Genomic DNA, 15,260 nt, shown 5'->3' with positions numbered 1-15,260 from the left:
GGCCTTCCTGAGACGCCTGGTGTAAATGTCCTGTGGGGCAGGGAGCTCACTCCCAGTGATGTACTGGGCCGTCCGCACCACCCTCTTGTGGTTGAGGCCGGTGCAGTTGCCGTACCAGGCGGTGATGCAGCCAGACAAAATGCTCTCAATGGTGCATCTATAGACGTTCTTGTGGATCTGAGGGGCTGTGCCAAATTTCTTCAGTCGCTGTGATGTGTCCCTGTCAGGTCCTCACTGATGTGCACGCCAAGGAACTTGGAGCTGTTGACCCTCTCCACTGCAGCCACGTCAATGTGGATGGGGCCGTGCACCCCCCTGTTTCCTGTAGTCCACCATCAGCTCCTTGGTCTTGCTGACGTTGAGGGAGAGATTGTTGTCCAGACAACACACTGCCAGGTCTCTGACCTCCTCCCTGTAGGCTGTCTCATTGTTGTCTCTGATCAGGCTTACCACTGTCGGGTTGTCAACAAACTTGATGATGGAGTCGTGTTTTGCCACGCAGTCGTGTGTGTGTGTGTGTGTGTGTGTGTGTGTGTGTGTGTGTGTGTGTGTGTGTGTGTGTGTGTGTGTGTGTGTGTGTGTGTGTGTGTGTGTGTGTGTGTGTGTGGTGTGTGGGTGTGTGTGTGTGGGTGTGTGTTGATTGGTGTGGCTCTCATTCCAGCATCTTAGCAGACTCATCTTCCAACTCTTTTTATTGGTCAGCCCTGATAATGGTTCCACAGTACTAACCAATCAGAATGCCCTTCCATTGGACTGTAGACCAGAGTTCTAACCATGTGGTTTAGTTCCTTCACAGTACTAACCATATGGTTTAGTTCATTCACAGTACTAACCATGTGGTTTAGTTCCTTCACAGTACTAACCATGTGGTTTAGTTCCTTCACAGTACTATCCACGTGGTTTAGTTCCTTCACAGTACTATCCATGTGGTTTAGTTCCTTCACAGTACTAACCATGTGGTTTAGTTCCTTCACAGTACTATCCATGTGGTTTAGTTCCTTCACAGTACTATCCATGTGGTTTAGTTCCTTCACAGTTCTATCCATGTGGTTTAGTTCCTTCACAGTACTAACCATGTGGTTTAGTTCCTTCACAGTACTAACTATGTGGTTTAGTTCCTTCACAGTACTAACTATGTGGTTTAGTTCCTTCACAGTACTAACTATGTGGTTTAGTTCCTTCACAGTACTAACTATGTGGTTTAGTTCCTTCACAGTACTAACCATATGGTTTAGTTCCTTCACAGTACTAACCATGTGGTTTAGTTCCTTCACAGTACTAACCATGTGGTTTTGTTCCTTCAGAATGCCCTCCCATGGGACTGGAGACCCTGAAGATTGATGACTTTCAGCTCCATGCCTCCACGATGAGACGCTACGGGCTGGGAGCACACAGAGGACGACTCAACATACAGGTAAGGTCAGGAATAGAGACGTGTCAAGGAGGGAGAAGTTTGTAAATAGTTGAGGTTAGTTGAACTGTATGGCTCAGTTTTTAAGAGCATGATGGTTGGTTCAAATCCCACAGAGATCACATATGGATGTAGACTACCTTTCAAAAGTTTTACAACACTTACTCATTCAAGGGTTTTCTCTTTATTTTTACTATTTTCTACATTGTAGAATAATAGTGAAAACGTCAAAACTATGAAATAACACATATGGAGTCATGTAGTAACCAAAAAAGTGTTAAACAAATCAAACTATATTTTATATTTGAGATTATTCAAAGTAGACACTCTTTGCCTTGATGACAGCTTTGCACACTCTTGGCATTCTCTCAACCAGCTTCACCTGGAATGCTTAACCTGTTAGGGCTAGGGGGCAGTATTGACACGGCTGGATAAAAACATACCCGATTTAATCTGGTTACCACTCCTACCCAGTAACTAGAATATGCATATACTTATTACACATGGATAGAAAACACCCTAAAGTTTCTAAAACTGTTTGAATGGTGTCTGTGAGTATAACAGAACTCAAATGGCAGGTCAAAACCTGAGAGATTCCTTTACAGGAAGTGGCCTGTCTGACCATTTCTTGAACTTCTTTTCCATCTCTATCTTTTACTAAGGATCTCTGCTCTAACGTGACACTTCCCACGTCTTCCATAGGCTCTCAGAGCCCGGGAAAAAACAGAATGTCGTCATTCCAGCCCCAGGCTGAAACACATTATCGCCTTTCTCAAGTGGCCGATCAAGGGACTCTGGGCTTATGCGCGTGACCCGACCGCCCCCGCCTTTGTGATTTTTTCCTCTGTTTGCCGAAAAGGAGATTCCCTGTCGGAATATTATCGCTTTTCTACGAGAAAAATGGCTGGGGGTCCATTATTAATTAAACTGGGGGTCCATTATTATATGGCTGCCATTAAACTGGGGGTCCATTATTATATGGCTGCCATTAAACTGGGGTTCCATTATTATATGGCTGCCATTAACCTCTATGGGCTAGGCGGGACGAATTCGTCCCACCTACGTAACAGCCACTTGAAGCCTGTGGCGCGATTTTCAAAACCTTAAAAATCCTATTACTTCAATTTCTCAAACATATGACTATTTTACAGCTATTTAAAGACAAGACTCTCGTTAATCTAACCACACTGTCCGATTTCAAAAAAGCTTTACAACGAAAGCAAAACATTATATTATGTCAGCAGAGTACCAAGCCAGAAATAATCAGACACCCATTTTTCAAGCTAGCATATAATGTCACCAAAACCCAGAAGACAGCTAAATGCAGCACTCACCTTTGATGATCTTCATCAGATGACAACCCTAGGACATTATGTTATACAATACATGCATGTTTTGTTCAATCAAGTTCATATTTATATCAAAAACCAGCTTTTTACATTAGCATGTGACGTTCAGAACTAGCATACCCCCGCAAACTTCCGGGGAATTCGCTAACATTTTACTAAATTACTCACGATAAACGTTCACAAAAAGCATAACAATTATTTTAAGAATTATAGATACAGACCTCCTCTATGCACTCGATATGTCCGATTTTAAAATAGCTTTTTGGTGAAAGCACATTTTGCAATATTCTAAGTACATAGCCCAGGCATCACGGGCTAGCTATTTAGACACCCGGCAAGTTTAGCACTCACCATAATCATATTTACTATTATAAAAGTTTGATTACCTTTTGTTGTCTTCGTCAGAATGCACTCCCAGGACTGCTACTTCAATAACAAATGTTGGTTTGGTCCAAAATAATCCATCGTTATATCCGAATAGCGACGTTTTGTTCGTGCGTTCCAGACACTATCCGAAATGGTAAAGAAGGGTCGCGCGCATGGCGCAATTCGTGACAAAAAAATTCTAAATATTCCATTACCGTACTTCGAAGCATGTCAACCGCTGTTTAAAATCAATTTTTATGCCATTTTTCTGGTAGAAAAGCGATAATATTCCGACCGGGAATCTCCTTTTCGGCAAACAGAGGAAAAATCACAAAGGCGGGGGCGGTCGGGTCACGCGCCTAAGCCCAGAGTCCCTTGATCGGCCACTTGAGAAAGGCGATAATGTGTTTCAGCCTGGGGCTGGGATGACGACATTCTGTTTTTTCCCGGACTCTGAGCGCCTATGGACGACGTAGGAAGTGTCACGTTAGAGCAGAGATCCTTAGTAAAAGATAGAGATGGAAAAGAAGTTCAAGAAATGGTCAGACAGGCCACTTCCTGTAAAGGAATCTCTCAGGTTTTGACCTGCCATTTGAGTTCTGTTATACTCACAGACACCATTCAAACAGTTTTAGAAACTTTAGGGTGTTTTCTATCCATATGTAATAAGTATATGCATATTCTAGTTACTGGGTAGGAGTGGTAACCAGATTAAATCGGGTATGTTTTTTATCCAGCCGTGTCAATACTGCCCCCTAGCCCTAACAGGTTAAACTGGGGTTCCATTATTATATGGCTGCCATTAAACTGGGGTTCCATTATTATATGGCTGCCATTAAACTGGGGGTCCATTATTATATGGCTGCCATTAAACTGGGGTTCCATTATTATATGGCTGCCATTAAACTGGGGTTCCATTATTATTTTACATTTACATTACATTTAAGTCATTTAGCAGACGCTCTTATCCAGAGCGACTTACAAATTGGTGGATTCACCTTATGATATCCAGTGGAACAACCACTTTACAATAGTGCATCTAAATCTTTTAAGGGGGGGGTTAGAAGGATTACTTTATCCTATCCTAGGTATTCCTTAAAGAGGTGGGGTTTCAGGTGTCTCCGGAAGGTGGTGATTGACTCCGCTGTCCTGGCGTCGTGAGGGAGCTTGTCCACCATTGGGGTGCCAGAGCAGCGAACAGTTTTGACTGGGCTGAGCGGGAACTGTGCTTCCTCAGAGGTAGGGAAGCGAGCAGGCCAGAGGTGGATGAACGCAGTGCCCTTGTTTGGGTGTAGGGCCTGATCAGAGCCTGAAGGTACGGAGGTGGCGTTCCCTTCACAGCTCCGTAGGCAAGCACCATGGTCTTGTAGCGGATGCGAGCTTCAACAGGAAGCCAGTGGAGAGAGCGGAGGAGCGGGGTGACGTGAGAGAACTTGGGAAGGTTGAACACCAGACGGGCTGCGGCGTTCTGGATGAGTTGTAGGGGTTTAATGGCACAGGCAGGGAGCCCAGCCAACAGCGAGTTGCAGTAATCCAGACGGGAGATGACAAGTGCCTGGATTAGGACCTGCGCCGCTTCCTGTGTGAGGCAGGGTCGTACTCTGCGAATGTTGTAGAGCATGAACCTACAGGATCGGGTCACCGCCTTGATGGCTGCCATTAAACTGGGTGTCCATTATTATATGGCTGCCATTAAAGTTGGGGTCCATTATTACAGTTATTATCCCCAAACCTCATAAAGTGGACAGAAAAGTCTAAATGGGATCTTTTGAACATCCAAAACTCTGACATCACCCCACTTAAGTTGAACATTTAAACGATTAAGTAATGGTTAAGGTAAGGGTTAGTGTTAAGGGTAGGAGACGTTCCCAAGGATTCCAGACCGCACTAACCTAAAGTGAACTGGTGTCTGGGAGAAGAGGTATTTCCTGTCAGGATATGAAGAGGAGTACGGTTCCGTTTGCCTCATCATCATCTGGGCTGTGTATTGTCCTGTGATCAGAAACTGGAGTACACCCATAATGACTTCCACACACACACACATACACTTCCAGACAAACAAACCCTTTGTTATCGTGTGTTTATAGCTGTGTGGTAACGTATTGTGTTGCATTAGGGATTGTGTAAGGTAATGTCTCCAATCTGGAGAAGAGAGAGAGAGACAGAGAGAGAGAAAGTGTGCCATCACACCAGCAAGATTTATGACCTGTTGCCACGAGAAAATCACAACCAGTGAAGAACAAACACCATTGTAAATACAACCCATATTTATGTTTATTTATTTTCCCTTTTGTACTTTTGTACTATTTGCATACCTTCACAACACTGTATATAGACATAATATGACATTTTAAATGTATATTCATTTGGAACTTGTGTGAGTGTAATGTTTACTGTTCATTTTTTATTTCACTTTTGTTTATTATCAATTTCACTTGCTTTGGCAATGTTAACATATGTTTCCCATGCCAATAAAGCCCCCTAAATTGAAATTAAAGAGAGAGATGGAGAGAGAGAGAGAGAGAAAGAGAGAGAAAGAGAGAGAAAGAGAGAGAGAGAGAAAGGAGAGAGAGAGAGAGAAAGAGAGAAGGAGAGAGAGAGAAGGAGAGAGAGGGAGAGAGAGAAAGAGAGAAAGAGAGAAGGAGAGAGAGAGAAGGAGAGAGAGAGAGAGAAAGAAAGAAAGAAAGAAAGAGAGAGGAGAGAGAGAGAGAGAGAGAGAGAAGGGGGGAGAGAGAGAGAGAGAGAGAGAGAGAGAGAGAGAGAGAGAGAGAGAGAGAGAGAGAGAGAGAGAGAGAAGGACTGCCTGTGTATATTGGTTCCTAACTTCCCTGAAAAGTTGTATATCGCGGGGGCTATTCGATGCTATTGCAGTACGCCACAGGATGTTTTTGTGCTGATCAAGGGCAGTCAGGTCTGGAGTGAACCAATGACTATATCTGTTCCTGGTTCTACATTTTTTGAATGGGGCATGCTTATTTAAGATGGTGATGCTCTGGTGCTTGGTCACCAACCAAGGAGGACCTACAGCAGCACCTAGATCTTCTGCACAGATTCTGTCAGACCTGGGCCCTGACAGTAAATCTCAGTAAGACAAAAAATAATGGTGTTCCAAAAAGGTTGAGTTGCCAGGACCACAAATACAGATTCTATCTAGACACCGTTGCCCTAGAGCACACAAAAAAAACGATACATACCTCAGCCTAAACATCAGCGCCACAGGTAACTTCCACAAAGCTGTGAACGATCTGAGAGACAAGGCATGAAGGGTCTTCTATGCCATCAAAAGGAACATAAAATGCGACATACCAATAAGGATCTGGCTAAAAATACTTGAATCAGTTATAGAATCCATTGCCCTTCATGGTTGTGAGGTCTGGGGTCCGCTCACCAACCAAGAATTCACAAAATGGGACAAAAACCAAATTGAGACTCTGCATGCAGAATTCTGCAAAAATATTCTCTGTGTACAGCGTAAAACACCAAATAACGCATGCAGAGCAGAATTAGGCCGATACCCGTTAATTATCAAAATCCAGAAAAGAGATGTTATATTCTACAACCACCTAAAAGGAAGCGATTCACAAACCTTCCATAACAAAGCCATCACCTACAGAGAGATGAACCTGGAGAAGAGTCCCCTAAGCAAGCTGGTCCTGGGGCTCTATTCACAAACACAAACAGACCCAACAGAACCCCAGGACAGAAACACAATTAGATCCAACCAAATCATGAGAAAACAAAAAGATAATTACTTGACACATTGGAAAGAATTTACAACAAAACTGAGTAAACCTGAATGCTATTTGGCCCTAAACAGAGAGTACACAGTGGCAGAATACCTGACCACTGTGACTGACCCAAAATGAAGCGCAGGTAGGCCTAGACAGAGCAGGTGGGTGCAGGTAGGACTGGACAGAGCAGGTGGGTGCAGGTCGGCCTAGACAGAGCAGGTGTGCACAGGTATGCCTAGAGAGAGCAGGTGAGTGCAGGTAGGTCTAGAAAGAGAAGGTGAGTGCAGGTAGTGCTAGACAGAGCAGGTGAGTGCTGGTACGTCTAAATAGAGCAGGTGAGTGCAGGTAGGTCGAGACCGAGCAGGTGAGTGGAGGTAGGTCTAGACAGAGCAGGTTAGCGCAGGTAGTCCTAGACAGAGCAGGTGAGTGCAGGTAGGTCTAGACAGAGCAGGTGTGTGCAGGTAGGTCTAGACAGAGCAGGTGAGTGCAGGTAGACCTAGACAGAGCATGTGAGTGCAGGTAGGTCTAGATCTAGACAGAGCAGGTGAGTGCAGGTAGACCTACACAGAGCAGGTGAGTGCAGGTAGTCCTAGACAGAGCAGGTGAGTGCAGGTAGGTCTAGACAGAGTAGGTGAGTGCAGGTAGGACTAGACAGAGCAGGTGAGTACAGGTAGTCCTAGACAGAGAAGGTGAGTGCAGGTAGGTCTAGACAGAGCAGGTGAGTGCAGGTAGGTCAAGACAGAGCAGGTGTGTGCAGGTAGGTCTACAAAGAGCAGGTGAGTGCAGGTAGATCTAGGCAGAGCAGGTGGGGGCAGGAAGACCTAGACAGAGCAGGTAAGTGCAGGTAGTCCTAGACATAGCAGGTGGGTGCAGGTAGGTCTAGGCAGAGCAGGTGAGTGCAGGAAGACCTAGACAGAGCAGGTAAGTGCAGGTAGTCCTAGACATAGCAGGTGGGTGCAGGTAGGTCTAGGCAGAGCAGGTGAGTGCAGGTAGACCTAGACAGAGCAGGTGAGTGCAGGTAGTCCTAGACAGAGCAGGTGGGTGCAGGTAGGTCTAGACAGAGCAGGTGAGTGCAGGTAGACCTAGACAGAGCAGGTGAGTGCAGGTAGGTCTAGACAGAGCAGGTGAGTGTAGGTAGGCCTAGACAGAGCAGGTGAGTGCAGGTATTCCTAGACAGAGCAGGTGAGTGCAGGTAGGACTGGACAGAGCAGGTGGGTGCAGGTCGGCCTAGACAGAGCAGGTGTGCACAGGTATGCCTAGAGAGAGCAGGTGAGTGCAGGTAGGTCTAGAAAGAGAAGGTGAGTGCAGGTAGTGCTAGACAGAGCAGGTGAGTGCTGGTACGTCTAAATAGAGCAGGTGAGTGCAGGTAGGTCGAGACCGAGCAGGTGAGTGGAGGTAGGTCTAGACAGAGCAGGTTAGCGCAGGTAGTCCTAGACAGAGCAGGTGAGTGCAGGTAGGTCTAGACAGAGCAGGTGAGTGCAGGTAGACCTAGACAGAGCATGTGAGTGCAGGTAGGTCTAGATCTAGACAGAGCAGGTGAGTGCAGGTAGACCTACACAGAGCAGGTGAGTGCAGGTAGTCCTAGACAGAGCAGGTGAGTGCAGGTAGGTCTAGACAGAGTAGGTGAGTGCAGGTAGGACTAGACAGAGCAGGTGAGTACAGGTAGTCCTAGACAGAGAAGGTGAGTGCAGGTAGGTCTAGACAGAGCAGGTGAGTGCAGGTAGGTCAAGACAGAGCAGGTGTGTGCAGGTAGGTCTACAAAGAGCAGGTGAGTGCAGGTAGGTCTAGGCAGAGCAGGTGGGTGCAGGAAGACCTAGACAGAGCAGGTAAGTGCAGGTAGTCCTAGACATAGCAGGTGGGTGCAGGTAGGTCTAGGCAGAGCAGGTGAGTGCAGGAAGACCTAGACAGAGCAGGTAAGTGCAGGTAGTCCTAGACATAGCAGGTGGGTGCAGGTAGGTCTAGGCAGAGCAGGTGAGTGCAGGTAGTCCTAGACAGAGCAGGTGGGTGCAGGTAGGTCTAGACAGAGCAGGTGAGTGCAGGTAGACCTAGACAGAGCAGGTGAGTGCAGGTAGGTCTAGACAGAGCAGGTGAGTGTAGGTAGGCCTAGACAGAGCAGGTGAGTGCAGGTATTCCTAGACAGAGCAGGTGAGTGCAGGTAAATCTAGACAGAGCAGGTGAGTGCAGGTAGACCTAGACAGAGCAGGTGAGTGCAGGTAGGTCTAGACAGAGAAGGTGAGTGCAGTGAGTCCTAGACAGAGCAGGTGAGTGCAGGTAGACCTAGACAGAGCAGGTGGGTGCAGGTAGGTCTAGACAGAGCAAGTGAGTGCAGGTAGACCTAGACAGAGCAGGTGAGTGCAGGTAGGTCTAGACAGAGAAGGTGAGTGCAGTGAGTCCTAGACAGAGCAGGTGAGTGCAGGTAGACCTAGACAGAGCAGGTGGGTGCAGGTAGGTCTAGACAGAGCAAGTGAGTGCAGGTAGACCTAGACAGAGCAGGTGAGTGCAGGTAGGTCTAGACAGAGCAGGTGAGTGCAGGTAGGTCTAGACAGAGCAGGTGAGTGCAGGTACGTCTAGACAGAGCAGGTGAGTGCAGGTACGTCTAGACAGAGCAGGTGAGTGCAGGTAGGTCTAAACAGAGCAGGTGAGTGCAGGTAGGTCTAGACAGAGCAGGTGTGTGCAGGTAGGTCTAGACAGAGCAGGTTAGCACAGGTAGTCCTAGACAGAGCAGGTGAGTGCTGGTAGGTATAGAAAGAGCAGGTGTGTGCTGGTAGGTCTAGACAGAGCAGGTGAGTGCAGGTAGACATAGACAGAGCATGTGAGTGCAGGTAGGTCTAGACAGAGCAGGTGAGTGCAGGTAGACCTAGACAGAGCAGGTGAGTGCAGGTAGTCCTAGACAGAGCAGGTGAGTGCAGGTAGGTTTAGACAGAGCAGGTGAGTGCAGGTAGGCATAGACAGAGCAGATGAGTACAGGTAGTCCTAGACAGAGCATGTGAGTGCAGGTAAGTCTAGACAGAGCAGGTGAATGCAGGTAGGTCTAGACAGAGCAGGTGTGTGCAGGTAGGTCTAGGCAGAGCAGGTGGGTGACGGTAGACCTAGACAGAGCAGGTGAGTGCAGGTAGTCCTAGACATAGCAGGTGGGTGCAGGTAGGTCTAGACAGAGCAGGTGGGCGCAGGTAGGACTGGACAGAGGAGGTGGGTGCAGGTGGAACCTAGACAGAGCAGGTGTGCACAGGTATGCCTAGACAGAGCAGGTGAGTGCAGGTAGGTCTAGACAGAGCAGGTGAGTGCAGGTAGGTCTAGACAGAGCAGGTGAGTTCAGGTAGGCCTAGACAGAGCAGGTGAGTGCAGGTAGGTCTAGACAGAGAAGGTGAGTGCAGGTAGTGCTAGAGAGAGCAGGTGAGTGCACGTACGTCTAGACAGAGCAGGTGAGTGCAGGTAGGCCTAGACAGAGCAGGTGAGTGCAGGTAGGCCTAGACAGAGCAGGTGAGTGCAGGTAGATCTAGGCAGAGCAGGTGAGTGCAGGTAGACCTGGACAGAGCAGGTGAGTGCAGGTAGTCCTAGACAGAGCATCTAGGTCTAGACAGAGCAGGTGAGTTCAGGTAGACCTAGACAGAGCAGGTGAGTGCAGGTAGGTCTAGACAGAGCAGGTGAGTGTAGGTAGGCCTAGACAGAGCAGGTAGGTCTAGACAGAGCAGGTGAGTGCAGGTAGACCTAGACAAAGCAGGTGAGTGCAGGTAGGCCTAGACAGAGTAGGTGAGTGCAGGTAGGCCTAGACAGAGCAGGTGAGTGCAGGTAAGTCTAGACAGAGCAGGTGAGTGCAGGTAGGCCTAGACAGAGCAGGTGAGTGTAGGTAGGTCTAGACAGAGAAGGTGAGTGCAGTGAGTCCTAGACAGAGCAGGTGAGTGCAGTGAGTCCTAGACAGAGCAGGTGAGTGCAGGAAGGTCTAGACAGAGCAGGTGAGTGCAGGTAGGTGTTGACAGAGCAGGTGAGTGCAGGTAGTCCTAGACAGAGCAGTTGAGTGCAGGTAGGTCTAGACAGAGAAGGTGAGTGCAGGTAGTGCTAGAGAGAGCAGGTGAGTGCACGTACGTCTAGACAGAGCAGGTGAGTGCAGGTAGGCCTAGACAGAGCAGGTGAGTGCAGGTAGGCCTAGACAGAGCAGGTGAGTGCAGGTAGGTCTAGGCAGAGCAGGTGGGTGCAGGTAGACCTGGACAGAGCAGGTGAGTGCAGGTAGTCATAGACAGAGCAGGTAGGTCTAGACAGAGCAGGTGAGTGCAGGTAGACCTAGACAGAGCAGGTGAGTGCAGGTAGGTCTAGACAGAGCAGGTGAGTGTAGGTAGGCCAAGACAGAGCAGGTGGGTGCAGGTAGGTCTAGACAGAGCAGGTGAGTGCAGGTAGGCCTAGACAGAGTAGGTGATACAGGTAGGCCTAGACAGAGCAGGTGAGTGCAGGTAAGTCTAGACAGAGCAGGTGAGTGCAGGTAGGCATAGACAGAGCAGGTGAGTGTAGGTAGGTCTAGACAGAGAAGGTGAGTGCAGTGAGTCCTAGACAGAGCAGGTGAGTGCAGGAAGGTCTAGACAGAGCAGGTGAGTGCAGGTAGGTCTTGACAGAGCAGGTGAGTGCAGGTAGACCTAGACAGTGCATGTGAGTGCAGGTAGGTCTAGACAGAGCAGGTGAGTGCAGGTAGACCTAGACAGAGCAGGTGAGTGCAGGTAGGCCTAGACATAGCAGGTGAGTGCATGTAGTCCTAGACAGAGCAGGTGGGTGCAGGTAGGTCTAGACAGAGAAGGTGAGTGCAGGTAGTGCTAGACAGAGCAGGTGAGTGCAGGTACGTCTAGACAGAGCAGGTGAGTGCAGGTAGGTCTAAACAGAGCAGGTGAGTGCAGGTAGGTCTAGACAGAGCCGTTGTGTGCAGGTAGGTCTAGACCGAGCAGGTGAGTGCAGGTAGGTCTAGACAGAGCAGTTGAGTGCAGGTAGACCTAGACAGAGCATGTGAGTGCAGGTAGGTCTAGACAGAGCAGGTGAGTGCAGGTAGATCTAGACAGAGCAGGTGAGTGCAGGTAGTCCTAGACAGAGCAGGTGAGTGCAGGTAGGTCTAGACAGAGCAGGTGAGTGCAGGTAGGCCTAGACAGAGCAGGTGAGTACAGGTTGTCCTAGACAGAGCAGGTGAGTGCAGGTAAGTCTAGACAGAGCAGTTGAATGCAGGTAGATCTAGACAGAGCAGGTGTGTGCAGGTAGGTCTACAAAGAGCAGGTGAGTGCAGGTAGGTCTAGGCAGAGCAGGTGGGTGCAGGAAGACCTAGACAGAGCAGGTAAGTGCAGGTAGTCCTAGACATAGCAGGTGGGTGCAGGTAGGTCTAGGCAGAGCAGGTGAGTGCAGGAAGACCTAGACAGAGCAGGTAAGTGCAGGTAGTCCTAGACATAGCAGGTGGGTGCAGGTAGGTCTAGGCAGAGCAGGTGAGTGCAGGTAGACCTAGACAGAGCAGTTGAGTGCAGGTAGTCCTAGACAGAGCAGGTGGGTGCAGGTAGGTCTAGACAGAGTAGGTGAGTGCAGGTAGGACTAGACAGAGCAGGTGAGTACAGGTAGTCCTAGACAGAGAAGGTGAGTGCAGGTAGGTCTAGACAGAGCAGGTGAGTGCAGGTAGGTCAAGACAGAGCAGGTGTGTGCAGGTAGGTCTACAAAGAGCAGGTGAGTGCAGGTAGGTCTAGGCAGAGCAGGTGGGTGCAGGAAGACCTAGACAGAGCAGGTAAGTGCAGGTAGTCCTAGACATAGCAGGTGGGTGCAGGTAGGTCTAGGCAGAGCAGGTGAGTGCAGGAAGACCTAGACAGAGCAGGTAAGTGCAGGTAGTCCTAGACATAGCAGGTGGGTGCAGGTAGGTCTAGGCAGAGCAGGTGAGTGCAGGTAGACCTAGACAGAGCAGGTGAGTGCAGGTAGTCCTAGACAGAGCAGGTGGGTGCAGGTAGGTCTAGACAGAGCAGGTGAGTGCAGGTAGACCTAGACAGAGCAGGTGAGTGCAGGTAGGTCTAGACAGAGCAGGTGAGTGTAGGTAGGCCTAGACAGAGCAGGTGAGTGCAGGTATTCCTAGACAGAGCAGGTGAGTGCAGGTAAATCTAGACAGAGCAGGTGAGTGCAGGTAGACCTAGACAGAGCAGGTGAGTGCAGGTAGGTCTAGACAGAGAAGGTGAGTGCAGTGAGTCCTAGACAGAGCAGGTGAGTGCAGGTAGACCTAGACAGAGCAGGTGGGTGCAGGTAGGTCTAGACAGAGCAAGTGAGTGCAGGTAGACCTAGACAGAGCAGGTGAGTGCAGGTAGGTCTAGACAGAGAAGGTGAGTGCAGTGAGTCCTAGACAGAGCAGGTGAGTGCAGGTAGACCTAGACAGAGCAGGTGGGTGCAGGTAGGTCTAGACAGAGCAAGTGAGTGCAGGTAGACCTAGACAGAGCAGGTGAGTGCAGGTAGGTCTAGACAGAGCAGGTGAGTGCAGGTAGGTCTAGACAGAGCAGGTGAGTACAGGTACGTCTAGACAGAGCAGGTGAGTGCAGGTACGTCTAGACAGAGCAGGTGAGTGCAGGTAGGTCTAAACAGAGCAGGTGAGTGCAGGTAGGTCTAGACAGAGCAGGTGTGTGCAGGTAGGTCTAGACAGAGCAGGTTAGCACAGGTAGTCCTAGACAGAGCAGGTGAGTGCTGGTAGGTATAGAAAGAGCAGGTGTGTGCTGGTAGGTCTAGACAGAGCAGGTGAGTGCAGGTAGACATAGACAGAGCATGTGAGTGCAGGTAGGTCTAGACAGAGCAGGTGAGTGCAGGTAGACCTAGACAGAGCAGGTGAGTGCAGGTAGTCCTAGACAGAGCAGGTGAGTGCAGGTAGGTTTAGACAGAGCAGGTGAGTGCAGGTAGGCATAGACAGAGCAGATGAGTACAGGTAGTCCTAGACAGAGCATGTGAGTGCAGGTAAGTCTAGACAGAGCAGGTGAATGCAGGTAGGTCTAGACAGAGCAGGTGTGTGCAGGTAGGTCTAGGCAGAGCAGGTGGGTGACGGTAGACCTAGACAGAGCAGGTGAGTGCAGGTAGTCCTAGACATAGCAGGTGGGTGCAGGTAGGTCTAGACAGAGCAGGTGGGCGCAGGTAGGACTGGACAGAGGAGGTGGGTGCAGGTGGAACCTAGACAGAGCAGGTGTGCACAGGTATGCCTAGACAGAGCAGGTGAGTGCAGGTAGGTCTAGACAGAGCAGGTGAGTGCAGGTAGGTCTAGACAGAGCAGGTGAGTGCAGGTAGGCCTAGACAGAGCAGGTGAGTGCAGGTAGGTCTAGACAGAGAAGGTGAGTGCAGGTAGTGCTAGAGAGAGCAGGTGAGTGCACGTACGTCTAGACAGAGCAGGTGAGTGCAGGTAGGCCTAGACAGAGCAGGTGAGTGCAGGTAGGCCTAGACAGAGCAGGTGAGTGCAGGTAGATCTAGGCAGAGCAGGTGAGTGCAGGTAGACCTGGACAGAGCAGGTGAGTGCAGGTAGTCCTAGACAGAGCATCTAGGTCTAGACAGAGCAGGTGAGTTCAGGTAGACCTAGACAGAGCAGGTGAGTGCAGGTAGGTCTAGACAGAGCAGGTGAGTGTAGGTAGGCCTAGACAGAGCAGGTAGGTCTAGACAGAGCAGGTGAGTGCAGGTAGACCTAGACAGAGCAGGTGAGTGCAGGTAGGCCTAGACAGAGTAGGTGAGTGCAGGTAGGCCTAGACAGAGCAGGTGAGTGCAGGTAAGTCTAGACAGAGCAGGTGAGTGCAGGTAGGCCTAGACAGAGCAGGTGAGTGTAGGTAGGTCTAGACAGAGAAGGTGAGTGCAGTGAGTCCTAGACAGAGCAGGTGAGTGCAGTGAGTCCTAGACAGAGCAGGTGAGTGCAGGAAGGTCTAGACAGAGCAGGTGAGTGCAGGTAGGTGTTGACAGAGCAGGTGAGTGCAGGTAGTCCTAGACAGAGCAGTTGAGTGCAGGTAGGTCTAGACAGAGAAGGTGAGTGCAGGTAGTGCTAGAGAGAGCAGGTGAGTGCACGTACGTCTAGACAGAGCAGGTGAGTGCAGGTAGGCCTAGACAGAGCAGGTGAGTGCAGGTAGGCCTAGACAGAGCAGGTGAGTGCAGGTAGGTCTAGGCAGAGCAGGTGGGTGCAGGTAGACCTGGACAGAGCAGGTGAGTGCAGGTAGTCATAGACAGAGCAGGTAGGTCTAGACAGAGCAGGTGAGTGCAGGTAGACCTAGACAGAGCAGGTGAGTGCAGGTAGGTCTAGACAGAGCAGGTGAGTGTAGGTAGGCCAAGACAGAGCAGGTGGGTGCAGGTAGGTCTAGACAGAGCAGGTGAGTGCAGGTAGGCCTAGACAGAGTAGGTGATACAGGTAGGCCTAGACAGAGCAGGTGAGTGCAGGTAAGTCTAGACAGA

General features: G+C 49.6%; 1 protein-coding gene across 1 annotated transcript in view; it reads left to right on the top strand.

Annotated features, from left to right (window-relative positions):
* Window positions 1-1,309: 1,309 nt before the first annotated feature.
* Window positions 1,310-15,260, top strand: part of LOC106561165 (inactive carboxypeptidase-like protein X2) — a 34,448-nt gene continuing 20,497 nt past the window's right edge. The window contains exon 1 of the mRNA XM_014124833.2: window positions 1,310-1,414. Coding sequence (XP_013980308.2) covers window positions 1,316-1,414 — 99 coding nt within the window. The 5' untranslated portion in view covers window positions 1,310-1,315. The remainder of the gene's footprint in view (window positions 1,415-15,260) is intronic.

The sequence above is a fragment of the Salmo salar genome, chromosome ssa01, assembly GCF_905237065.1.
Source record: "Salmo salar chromosome ssa01, Ssal_v3.1, whole genome shotgun sequence".
Classification (NCBI taxonomy): Eukaryota; Metazoa; Chordata; class Actinopteri; order Salmoniformes; family Salmonidae; genus Salmo; species Salmo salar.
The sequence above is the reverse complement of the archived record's forward strand: the minus strand, read 5'-3'. Positions and strand labels throughout refer to the sequence as shown.